The sequence below is a fragment of the Phytophthora cinnamomi genome, assembly GCF_018691715.1.
Source record: "Phytophthora cinnamomi strain GKB4 chromosome Unknown Contig80, whole genome shotgun sequence".
Taxonomy (NCBI): Eukaryota; Oomycota; class Peronosporomycetes; order Peronosporales; family Peronosporaceae; genus Phytophthora; species Phytophthora cinnamomi.
Genome location: NW_027151013.1, coordinates 201,912 through 214,482, shown reverse-complemented (window position 1 = coordinate 214,482; position 12,571 = coordinate 201,912). Strand labels below are relative to the sequence as shown.

Sequence of the window (12,571 nt, the reverse complement as noted above, 5' to 3'; positions counted from 1 at the left end):
CTTCCTCGTCCCCGCACACGCACGCACACACACGCGACCACCATGTCGGCCGAGCTGCTGCAGAGCTACTACGACTGGGCCAACGCCACCGAGGCCAAGCTGCTCGACTGGGTGGACCCCGAGGGCGGCTGGAAGGTCCACCCCATGGCCGACTACCCGCTCGCCAACTTCGCCAGCGTCTACGCCATCTGCGTCGGCTACCTGCTTTTCGTCATCTTCGGCACGGTGCGTTTTCGCCTGCTGTGGCTGGCTGGCAACGTCTAGCTCCTGGTCTCTAACTCTTTTGTCGCTGTTATCGCTTCCTACAGGCCCTGATGAAGATGGGCATCCCCGCCATCAAGACGAGCCCCATCCAGTTCATCTACAACCCCGTGCAGGTCATCGCCTGCTCCTACATGTGCGTGGAGGCCGCCATCCAGGCCTACCGCAACGGCTACTCGCCCGCCCCGTGCAACGCCTTCAAGGCGGACGCGCCCGTCATGGGCAACGTGCTCTACCTGTTCTACCTGTCCAAGATGCTGGACCTGTGCGACACGGTCTTCATCATCCTCGGCAAGAAGTGGAAGCAGCTCTCCATCTTGCACGTGTACCACCACCTGACCGTGCTCTTCGTCTACTACGTGACGTTCCGCGCCGCCCAGGACGGCGACTCGTACGCCACCATCGTGCTCAACGGCTTCGTGCACACCATCATGTACACGTACTACTTCGTGAGCGCGCACACGCGCAACATCTGGTGGAAGAAGTACCTCACGCGCATCCAGCTCATCCAGTTCGTGACCATGAACGTGCAGGGCTACCTCACGTACTCGCGCCAGTGCCCCGGCATGCCGCCCAAGGTGCCGCTCATGTACCTCGTGTACGTGCAGTCGCTCTTCTGGCTCTTCATGAACTTCTACATCCGCGCGTACGTGTTCGGCCCCAAGAAGCCGGCCGTCGAGGACGCCAAGAAGAAACTCTAAGCGGGCGCAGTAAGCTAGTAGTTCGCCCTCTTCAATGTAGTACTTTCATCCCTCGCTTTGTAAAGGAGATAAGCAGCGGCCGCTCCCCAGCGCCCTCAAATACATCCTGTCTTAGTGGTGTCATCGGAATGCATCATTGTCGGTGGGGTTTTACGGCGCTTTACAGCGAAGGACCACGGAGGACGTTGAAGTGGGACGCGGCACTTTATTTTCGTGTTCGAGTGATGTGGCAGAGGTTTACCTAAATCGCTACGAGTTGGGTAAACCGCGGTGTTTTACAGCGTATCTGCTCATCTAATCGACATCATTACCGCCTGCATGCGAGCATGACGCTGTGCTGGTCGGCGCCCTTCCCTCGCGTTGCAGCGCCTGACCACTGATCCTGCTCGCCACTATCGAAAAAGCTCCGGACCGCACAGAAGACTCTTCTCGCGCAATGGCCGCCACTCCGCCCGTGCAGGACGAGAACGAGGTCGAGACGCCGTACAAGGCCACGCCCGTGTGGAACGTCAAGGCCACCATCGTCAAGTACCGCCTGGCGCTGGCCGCCGTGCTGGTCGTGCTCATTGTAGTGGTCGTGCTGGCCGCGTGCGGCGTCTTCTCCTCTTCAGATGACTCTTCCTCCTCCGCCGCCGCCTCCAGCGGCAACGTGACCATCTACCACGCCGGCTCGCTGGTTGGCCTCATGGACGACAAGCTGGCGCCGGCCTTCACGGCCGCCACGGGCATCGCCACGTCGCTGCTGGCCAAGGGCTCCGTCAAGCTGGCCAACCTCATCGTGAACGGCAGCCAGGCCGACGTGTTCATCAGCGCCGACGCCAGCGTCAACACGGAGCTGCTCATGGGCGACGCCAACGACAACCTCATCTCGTGGTACATCACCTTCGGCGAGACGTCCGTGGGCATCGGCTACTACCCCGAGTCCCCGTACGCCGACGTCTTCAAGGCGGTGCAGAACGGCTCGCTGCTCTGGTACGAGGCGCTGCTGCAGAACCCCGACGTGAAGCTCGGGCGCACCGACCCCGACGCCGACCCCAAGGGCTACCGCACCGTCATGATGTTCGAGCTGGCCGAGAAGTACTACAACACCTCCGGCCTGGTGTCGGGCATCCTGGGCAACGCCACCAACAGGGACCAGATCTTCTCGGAGGAAAACCTCGAGACGTACCTGTCGTCCGGAGACCTGGACGTCGGCTTCTTCTACGCTGTGGAAGCTGGCAGCCTGAGCACCATCAACTTCATCACGCTGCCCGAGGAGATCAACATGGGCAACCCGGCACTGGACGATGAATACGCCACCGTGTCGTACACCAACTCCGAGACGGGCACGGTCTACAACGGATCCGCGTCCATCTACACGGTGACGATCCTCAACAACGCGACGCACATGTCGGAGGCCGAGGAGTTCGTGGCCTACTTGCTGTCATCGGACGGACAGACGATCTTGACCGAGCAAGGCATGCAGGCGGCGAATCTCACTGCTTATGGCGACACTTCGGCCATCCCCTCGACGATCGCAACGTACCTTTCGTGATGATAAACCAATTGGGCCTGTGCACGCAGAGAAATTCAAGCATGTTGTTGCAGTCTCGTTGTAAAAACTCAAATCATGGTTCAATTTCGGCTTTCTCACGGTGGTGGTAACTATTGAAGTTGTGTGTTGTCTTCAGGTTGAAGCTGAAGCGTCTGAATTCTGGTATTGTCTTCCATGACAAAGTGTTTTCTGCCTTGCACCGCGCGTGAGCAAGGTATGGACAAAGGTGATCGGCTTCTTCTGGAGATATCATTGCAGATTGGGGAGTGTGACGGGGTCTCGATTGCTGCAATGAATCGCAAGCAATCGGCGGTGGTGGAGGAATCCGCCTTCATTCTTGATGGGAATTTGATGGTGTCTTGCGTCCGAGCTTGGATACTGTTCTGGTGGTTTTCTTGATGCTGGTACGGGCTGACGGACATTCATGGTCGCTGTTCGAGTAAACTATATTTCAGCATTGGGTGGTGTTTCGCATTGCTCCTCTTGGGGCGTTGTTCAGACTGTCGTACCGCTTCAACTTTGTGCCGGAACGCGAACAGAGCAATCTCATCCAGCCACTCTTCGTCGTCTTGAGGTTCTGGATCTACTCGGTGTTGATAGGTTCGGAGTTCCTGCTCGCGAGCAGAATAGTTGACGGCAGTAGCACGATTTCCTTGAGGTATCTCGTTATCCAACTCGGATGGCCTCGACCAGAACGTGCTGATATCACTGTAAACGGAGATTCGGTCGCTGGCGTCGTCGGTAGCGCAGGCATTATTCTCAACGTCATCGCCCGCTGAGACTTCATGGACTGTTAACGAACTGGTGTTGCTCGGTGGAGTTGCGAAGTAGTCAAGACTGCCCCACGTCCGCCAGCTCGCGAGAATGTCGAGCTCAGTTACCGATGAAGGACCCCCAGCCTCTAGGATGGGAACCTCGTCAATTGAATGACTCTCACGGTCTACTTCCGGTACCGTATCGAGTGTAGTCGAGGCTTTGGCGTTGGGCCTTGCTGGTAGAACCGGAGCAAGGGTTACATGGTGTACAGGTGCGTCGATAATCGCGAATCTGGGCACGGTGAAAGCATTTTCGAGCGCTCGCCACCACGTCTCATAGATCGCTTGTGTCGGAGCACGCAGCATCACACGTCGGTTCGACCGACCGTAGCAGATGCCGAATTTGTAGCAGCGTGCTTCCTTCCCCGACACAGGGAGGAGACTGGAGCATTGATTGAGAGGGATTCGCAGCTTACCGCCGAAGATCTTCGGGCGAACGATGGTCAGAGATCCTTGCTGACGCCCGTCGAGTGTCGGCCAAGCTGTGAGCGTGAGCGACACAATGGCTTTGTGCCTGATATCACCGGGGGAACAGACAGACGCACAAGCAGCAAGTGACGGTATGAATTTAGTCATGCCAGTAACTTTACGCGTGCAAATAAGCGCCATGTAAGCCTCACCAGAAAAGCCCGCACGTCCGCATTTTCATGACACAGCGGAGAGTTCGCGAAGCGCTCATGCTGTGTATGCTAGTGCGCGTAAGTTAGCGGGAAGTTGGTGTTGTTGCTGGCTTCCCCGAGTTTTCTGGTATTTTGTTGTGTGCAGTAGGGCAAATCAACAAATGAAGTGAACCAGAGACTGTCTCGCTTCTGACTCGTGGCCAATTTACCGGGGCGTAGGAATATAGAGATATACAAGCTATGGCATCGCTGTAGTGATAAATCCAGCTGCGACTGACTGTATGTAGTGGCTTTAACTATGTTTTAAAATCGAGGATCTAGGTCGGTGTTGAGTGTTTTGTTGCTGCTGGTGAGCAGCCTTAGCTTATACTACAATCATATATCTTGATGAACGGTAATTCCAAGCGTAGCAAGCCGCGCTGAGGACTGAGCGTTGGGCTTAGTAGTGAAACATTTACACAGCGATGTACAGATCCCAGGGCAATCGCCAACGCCCAACTACCAGGCAACACTCGACAGCGTCAAGGTAAAGACGACAACTGCGACAGGACGCACGGTGGATTTGTGCTGACTGGTCAGCAGGGGATCGCTGCATCCTAATCAGCACTGCGATGGTAGGGAGAGTCTGCCGGGGTATGCACACGTCCAGATAGATCATGAAGGGACGCGGATACCTTGAACCGTCTCTGTTCGTCTACATAACGGCTTTTCGGTGATCAAGCGTGTCAAACAGACATCCTCCCAGGCCAGCACCTGCGTACAGCCGTAGCTCGAAGAAGCGGGTGGCTTGCGCTGTATCCCACCACCAGCATTTCCTCCCCATGGAAACATTGTCCTCCCCATTACACCGCGAAATGCGAGTTAACTTTCGATCTTTTTGCCCATGATCGCCAGCCTCTACAATTCGAAACAGCTGCGGTCTCCCCGTGTGTGTCATCTTGACTTACACCTGCAGTGAAGCCACTTGAGTCGGTTTCTTTGTGGCAGATTAAGTTTCCGGTCGACACGAACAAGCGTACTGGTGGATCTCCTATTTCATTCTTGGAATTCCATCGCAGCTGAACAGAAGAGTACCAGCCTGTAACCCTTGCAGCAACAACAACCACCCCGCTCACTTTGTTCCTCGCAAGATGAACGCTCTATCCGTGCTTCGTTGTGTGATGAAGATCCGCACTTGCGGGCTTTTCTGGTATGTCCGCTGCTGATCGTTGTATTTTCCAACCGCTTTCTGGCTAAGGTCATTTATGCTGATGATACACTTTGCTGTGCGCCCCTGCTTCTTGTTCTCCCGACATTCACCGCGTAGGTACAAGGCCAACGTCTCGCTTTCGTACCCGACAGACAAAGTACACGGCGCTTCGCACCAGGGCCTGCTGACTATCGACCGCCCGAAGGCCGTCGGGGGAACCTTGGAGATCCCCCTCGGTCGCTGTGATCGCATGCCCACACTCGTCTTCGCGTCGGACAACGATCAGCGTCGCCGTCAGCTCACTGTCTGTTACGGCTTCTGGCGCCGCTGCGTCACTTTGCGTGCAGCCACAGACGCGATCTACACGGCGTGGTGGGCCGCACTAGAGACCGCATATATGTCGCTCCACCTCAAGGAGATGTCGCGGGCTGTCGCGACTACTCTCGAGAGTGCCGACGACGCGCCGGAAGGCACCGTGATGAACGATGTGCCCCTACTGGAGATCTCAAGCCCACCGGCCGCTGTTGGCGTCAATTGGCGCGATAGCTGGCAGCCTTGTGAAACCCCCGACGAACTTGTTCTCATCAAATCGACAACAGGATCCACTGCAGGCCTCGGTGGCGAGCCCACTGAAGAACTCAAGCCCGTTGGTACACCGACTGCCAGTGGCCCTGCCGAAAGTGAAGATGTGAACGGCGAGCGCAGCAACAGCATAGGCCATGCTTATTCGCACGATCGCGAGTGCAGTGGATGGAACAGCAGTGAGGCCGTACTCGATACCAGCAGTCCTCACAGTAATTGTGATCCCAGTAGCGTCATCGGTAGCGATGTGCTGCGTTATCTGCACTGTGATCTTCGTGATCTCATGGACAGCTGCTCCAGTGGCAGCTCAGATAGCTATAGCACCACTAGCAGCCTCGCCAGCAGTGTTCTCAGCCACCTCCCGGACGAGACTACAGATCTTCTCGAGAATTGCCCCACTCCAACGGAATGTATTTCCACCGATAGTGGCGGTGGCCACGACAACCAATTCTGCAGCTTCGATAGCGACTTCTATGTTGGCAAGTGCAACCCACCTCGACACAGCGAGAACCCTTGTGACACCAAGACGTGTAGTGATATGTCGGTCGGAGAGAGCATGGCACAAACGGAGGATACTTCGGCTGCATCGACCATCCCTGAATATGACGGACGTGATGCTCTTGCGGATGCGCTATCTGCGATTGAGGCGGGGGAGACTACATGTACAACGGACAAAAATTTTCGATTACCAATTCACTGTACATCCTCGCCGTTCCAGCGCTTGCTCCTGCGTCAGCGATGGCGCGCGAAACTAAAAGTGAGACGGCCAGTTGACGACGTTACGTGTTCAGTCCGCGACAGCCAATCTCCCTATGAACGAGGAGCACTCACCTCTGAGCCCCTGAGAAGCGCAGACAATAAGAATGACCACTGCGGCTCTTATCACGGCATTTCCACGTCCAGGCCCCGCCATGAGGGACATGTTGGACCCCCAAATCTCACCATTGGGCGGATCGATAAAACCCGTGTCGAAGAAATCGAAGACTTTGCATCGCGTCGCGTGTCCGACGCTGCCCGTGCTACCAAGAAGACGATTGTAGTCCAGCGAATCACAAAAGCCTGGACGGATGTCGCGCGCTTTGCGTTCCGTCCAAATGCTGACACAATCCGCAAGGAGAAGCCACAACAAGGTGGAGAGTAAACGCAGCTGAGAGGCCAACTTCAGCAGAGTACTATTAGACATCCGTTATGCGTAAAAACCTCTAGGACAGCAACCTCAGTTGGAACACCACTGATAACCTGGAGAGATACTGTACTGCTAGTTTCGCTGAAGTTCCCGTTGGTGTTGTTTGAGTCTCGTGACCACAGGACGGAGTGAAATACCAAGTTGGCATAGTCAACAGCGATGGTTTGATAGTTATCTTAAGAGTACATGTAAACCGAAAGACGATTTCCCAATTCTTTGATTCCAGCAGGACTACACTTCCCGAGGCCATAGTTGAAGGATCGGTGTGCACATACTCACGGTACACACGTAATCGATGCCCTTGCTCCTTAGACAAACAAATGGCACATGTATGCCGTTCATTTTGAGGAAATTGTTCCGATCAGAGTGCTAACTCTGCCAGCCAAAATCTCACCAGTAAGCGAGCTCACCCGTCTGCGTCAAAGTCCGACGGCCCATGTCATGGCGGGCTTACAGCCGGACGATGCACATCGTTCAGCTGCTGGGGGCGAACCTGTCCCCATCAGCACGAGAAGCAGATGACCCCTCGAGTGAGGCGATCGCGCACGCCCGACTTTCCATCTTGACAGGCCCTGCGGCCCTGACAGCCAGAAGAGCGGTGTCGCTGCCACCACTTGGGAAAAATGCTTGTGAGCTGCAAATGTGCGAGTAGACGAACGATGCCCTCCATGGTGCTCCACAAGGGGAGAGATTGAGCACTTCATCCAAACAGCCGAACGTTGTGCCCTCTGGACGCACGCATTACTGACGAGCACCGAGACGTTTTTAATTTCCTGCTCATCGTCACTCTTTAATCTGCCTCGTGCCGCACACACTCGAACGATGCAGGTCTTCGCCCCACTCGTAGCACTCGCTGGCCTAGCGGCGGGAGCACTCGCTGACACCACATGCAGTGGGCCCAACGCGCGCAACTCGCCGCCAGCGGGCGCCATCGTCGTGGATGCCACGGGCTCCTACAAGAACAGCTTCAAGACGGTGTCGGAGGGCGTGGCCAGGCTGGACCCCAACACGACGTCGGAGCAGACCCTTTTCCTCCGTCCGGGCGTCTACAACGAGCAGGTGCTCATCTCGCCACTGTCGGGCCCGTTGGTGCTGCAGGGCTTCACGTGCGATGCGTCTTCGTACGCTAGCAACGAGGTGACGATCACGCAGGCCAAGGCCCAGAAGGACATCCCTGTCGAGGTGAAGGGCGAGGCCCGTAACGACATGACCAGCACGGTGCGTTTCAAGTCGAACAACGTGAAGGTGTACAACCTCAACATCGCCAACACGGCCGGCAACGTCGGCCAGGCGCTGGCCGTCAACGTGAACGCCACGGACTACGGCTTTTACGGTTGTAACCTCACTGGATACCAGGACACCGTGTTGGCAGACAAGGGCCGAGAGCTCTACGCCAAGACGTACATCAACGGCGCCACCGACTTCGTCTTCGGCCGCTACGCTCAGGCCTGGTTCGAGTCCTGCGACATCGAGACCATCGGCACGGGTTTCATCACCGCCAGCGGCCGCGAAGCCGCCAACAGCTCGGCCACGTACGTCTTCAACCGCGCCCGCGTGTTCGGCAAGAGCGGCGTCAACTCGACAGTCCTGGGTCGCCCTTGGCGCCCGTACGCCAAGGTCATCTGGCAGAATAGCGAGCTGGGCGACGTTGTCAAGCCGGAGGGCTGGGCCACTTGGGACGCCACCTCCAGCACCGCCGACGTGGTCTTCAAGGAGTTCAACAACTCGGGCCCCGGCGCCGTCAAGGGCAGCCGTGCTGCCTTCAGCGGCCAGCTGGATAAGCCTGTGGCCATCACCGAGGTGCTCGGTGAGGGCTATGAGACCGAGTGGTGGGTCGACACCACCTACCTGTAGATGCCACAGAGTATCCATAAGATTGAAATCTCGATGTTAGTCCGAACCAAACAATATAGTTAGAACTTTGGTGTGATTCCCAACTCAACAATATACCATGAACAGCACTCACAGCTCATGTACATGTACTTCAAATGGCAAAGTATCAGGATGTGCTCTTCAGTTCCGCTACCAATGCAGATTGGATAAACTGAAGTCGTGCGCTCATGAGGTCTTATAGCTGTCGGCATAACTGTAGTGCTGTCTTTGGTTTCTGTATCCTCGTTTATCGGTGTTCCTCATCCTCCGTGATATACTCACTGGTTTTCCGTCGTCGCTGCAGACATCGCGTTCCTTGCTCTCAGCGCATTCGATGCAGGCAGTGCTCTTTGTGCTCGATCAGTCGCAAAGGAATACATTACCCGCACACATCCTCGCCACAATAAACTGTTGTTCTTGCATGAGTAGAGCGAACTCGTAGAGCTACTTAATAAAAAGCAGAACTCCAGGCGACCGGTTTAAAGCTAATCGCCTGTTCGGGGCTCGCTAACTGTAATTGCCCCCCTGGCGTATACCGTGTAACAAATAGGCTATTTGTAAATGCCTGCGTGTACGGCTTGATCTTCCTCTTGCGATAACTCACTGGTACTACTTACTGGCACCAACCCTGGTGAAAAGCATGCTGATATGCCCACGGAGTTAGAAGGTGGTTTGCCCCTCACAACACACTGTCGGCACTAATATACCCTCATGCATCTGAATCAGCACCACAACTTGCGATCACAATGGTTGAATTGTCAACGTTACTTGAGCATCGAAACTTCACGTACACGTACTCACTACATAGTCGCTGATTTCTCCTCCTGGGGTGGCTCCTCCACCCTCCGGTGGGGATGGGATACGTTTCGCAGTACGACCAGTACAACCACGAGTCTTACAGATTTCCGCGCTTATCCCTTCTGTTCAACTCGTCATGGGATATCGGAGTCGGCCGCACCTGGCCGTTTCTGTCGAGCTGCGTCAGCATTGTATTGCTGAATGAGATTATGGCAGTGAAAGACACGGTGGTGGCAATCTACCTATAGTTACGAGGCGAGCTACATCATGTCCGGCGCTGGGATGTCGCCTCCGTGCTCCTCAGCGTGACCTGGAGACGAGTAGCTTCAGCATTGCCTCAGGTTTTTATACACATAATTTGTCCACATCATGGATACCCCTCTAAAGTATAACCCGCAATGTACATGGATCGAAACCTTTTCTGCTGCGCCGTCGCGCGGGTCACGTGTGGTGAGTCGCCTCGGGCATCTTGCTGTTTTACACGGCGAACCCGCCAACAAATTCTGATCGGACCTGCCTGATGCGGCTCGTCAACAATCGCGTGCCGGTGTTGGAAATGCAACTCTGCACTTGGGCATGGTGGATGAATGGTGGCCAGGGCGATGGGGCGAATCACCTGACACGACCATAGCTGCCTGACCGCAGGGATGATCTTCGCTGTGCTCGTGCCTGACCTGAGGTGGTTGGATCTGGCACGGTGTCAGCTGTATTTCGACCCTGCAGCAACGCTAAAAACGGGCCGTGTGGCGGGCAACAAACGCTACCGGACCGTATCCGTTGGCGCGAGCAACGGCTCGATTGCGGCGGTCTTTCCGGCGGCACTCGATGCGAGAAGAGAGCTAGCATCTACACTGCCTACGAGACACCAAACTTTGGCCCGAAGTCTGCTTGCAGACATCGCGAAATAATATACGACACTCGCTGCGAGTGACATCGACCCCGCTACAGTGCCGATGTGACGAGGCCGTAAGAGAATCTTCCATTGGCTCGATCCGGTCCTGTGTGGTACCGTCAATGCACGCACGTGGTCTAACGTCACTGAAGCGGGGTTTCGGTAGTGCCAGGGACATCCATTTCCGGATGGAGCCCCTGACGCCCATACAAACAAGATGTGAAGTGCTGCGTAATCCTTGCAAATCCCAGACGGCTGCATCCGACCGAAAGTGCCCCACCAGAATCGTCCGGAGAGGTCATCGCTCATTCCACTTTCGACCTCGTGCAGCGGAAGCGAACGACAATAGCAACAACAACATGCTGGCTCGGTAGGTGCCTCTCCATCTCGACGCTCTGCCCGCCCAAGGCCATTCTAATTGCCCCATGACATTGCATGATACCGCACCCGCAGTCGTGTAGCCCAGGTGGCGCAGCTCCAACGACCCGTGGCCGCGCAGCTCGCTCGCCGCAGCGCACTCGACCACGCGCAACAGCATCAGCGTCGGTCCTACGTGGTGGACCCGAAGCGCGGCGGCGGCGGCGACTTCACGCTCACGCGCAACAAGTACCTGTCCGTGCTCAAGGACGAGTTCCCGCTGGAGCTGGGCGGCTCGCTGCCCGAGGTGACAATCGAGTGGGAGCAGTGGGGCGACTGCTCGCTGCCCGGAGACCGCACCATCCTGGTGCTGCCCTCCTTCTCGCACGCGAGCCACGCGGCCTCCAATCGCGACGACCCGCGCCCCGGCTGGTGGGAGAACATGATCGGCCCCGGCAAGGCCATCAACACGTCCTATTTCCGCGTCATCTGCCCGTCCGTGCTGGGCAGCCCCTTCGGCGCCACGTCGCCGCTGTCGGTAGACCCGCGCACGGGCGACAAGTACAAGGCCTCGTTCCCGCAGCTCACGCCCGCCGACATGGCGCGCTGCCACGCCAAGATCCTGGACGACCTGGGCATCGATTGCGTGCACACCGTCATCGGCGCCAGCATGGGCGGCATCCAGGCGCTCGAGTTCGCGGCCCAGTTCCCAGATCGCCTCGACCGCCTTGTCGGGCTGGCCTGCACGCACCAAACCACGCCCGGCACGGTCGCCTTCCGACGCGTGCAGCGCCGTGCCATCCTCGCCGACCCCATGTACAACAACGGCAACTACACGCCAGGCGTGCCACTCGAGGGCATGAAGGTGGCGCGCGAGCTGGGCATGACGTGCTACCGCTCGCGCGAGGAGTTCGACGCCCGCTTCGACTGGAACCCGACGGGCCCCATGCACTTCAAGACGGCGACGTTCGAGGTCGAGAGCTACATGGACTACCAGGCCAACAAGTTCGCGCGCCTGTTCGACCCCAACTGCTACCTGCTGCTGTCCAAGGCCATGGACCTGACCAACTTGGGCCGTAACTCGCTGAACCTGGCCGAGGGCACGAGCCGCATCTCGTGCGACTCGCTCATCATCGGTATCAAGCAGGACCTGCTGATTCCGATCCAGGAGCAGCGCAACCTGGTCAACATCCTGCAGTCCTACGGCCACAACTCGCAGCTCGTGGAGGTGGACTCCAAGTTCGGCCACGACGCCATGTTCAACGGGCAGATGCAGCTCGACGTGTTCTCGCCGCTGGTGCGCGAGTACATCGAAGAGCAGCTCGCCAGCATCCTCCCGCACGAGCAGCACCGCTACAGCAGCCTCTAAGTGTTGTTGACGGGCGGTGGCGCTGTCCCAGTTAGTAGCACCCCAACTCCGTATGCCTATAAGCTAGCTACGTCCGGTATCGCATGTGAAAGTAAGTGCCACCCGCCAGCCAGCTAACGAAATCAACTTATCTATGACCGTGTCCCCGAGTGCTCTCGCTGCGCTGATCTGCTTTGTATACGTAGACACACCCACGCCTGCCCCCGAAACTCAAATGAGATCACTTCATAGAGCAAGGAGGCATGGACAAAGCCCAAATGCGGCACCGCACTACGAACATCGATGAACGTCGTCGCGTATGGATAGGGGACAAGTGCAGACTGCACGTACCACACGACTATCTAAAAGCCACGCTCACCATCGCCGACAACTTCAACTTCGTGTGTGCACACCAT

General features: G+C 56.8%; 3 protein-coding genes across 3 annotated transcripts; all 3 read left to right on the top strand.

The window, feature by feature from the left end:
• Positions 1-42: 42 nt before the first annotated feature.
• IUM83_16123 (Elongation of very long chain fatty acids protein) lies at positions 43-962 on the top strand (the record flags this gene model as incomplete). The annotated part of the gene is made up of 2 exons (XM_067940985.1): positions 43-225; positions 309-962. The coding sequence occupies 2 exons, from the start codon at positions 43-45 to the stop codon at positions 960-962; spliced, it is 837 nt and encodes a 278-aa protein (XP_067785485.1).
• A 436-nt stretch (positions 963-1,398) lies between these two features.
• IUM83_16122 (molybdate/tungstate transport system substrate-binding protein) lies at positions 1,399-2,496 on the top strand (the record flags this gene model as incomplete). Its single annotated transcript, XM_067940984.1, has 1 exon — positions 1,399-2,496. The coding sequence occupies one exon, from the start codon at positions 1,399-1,401 to the stop codon at positions 2,494-2,496; it is 1,098 nt and encodes a 365-aa protein (XP_067785484.1).
• Positions 2,497-10,809: 8,313 nt separating this feature from the next.
• IUM83_16121 (homoserine O-acetyltransferase) lies at positions 10,810-12,176 on the top strand (the record flags this gene model as incomplete). The annotated part of the gene is made up of 2 exons (XM_067940983.1): positions 10,810-10,820; positions 10,904-12,176. 2 exons carry the CDS (start codon positions 10,810-10,812, stop codon positions 12,174-12,176), a joined length of 1,284 nt encoding a protein of 427 aa, XP_067785487.1.
• Positions 12,177-12,571: the final 395 nt, after the last annotated feature.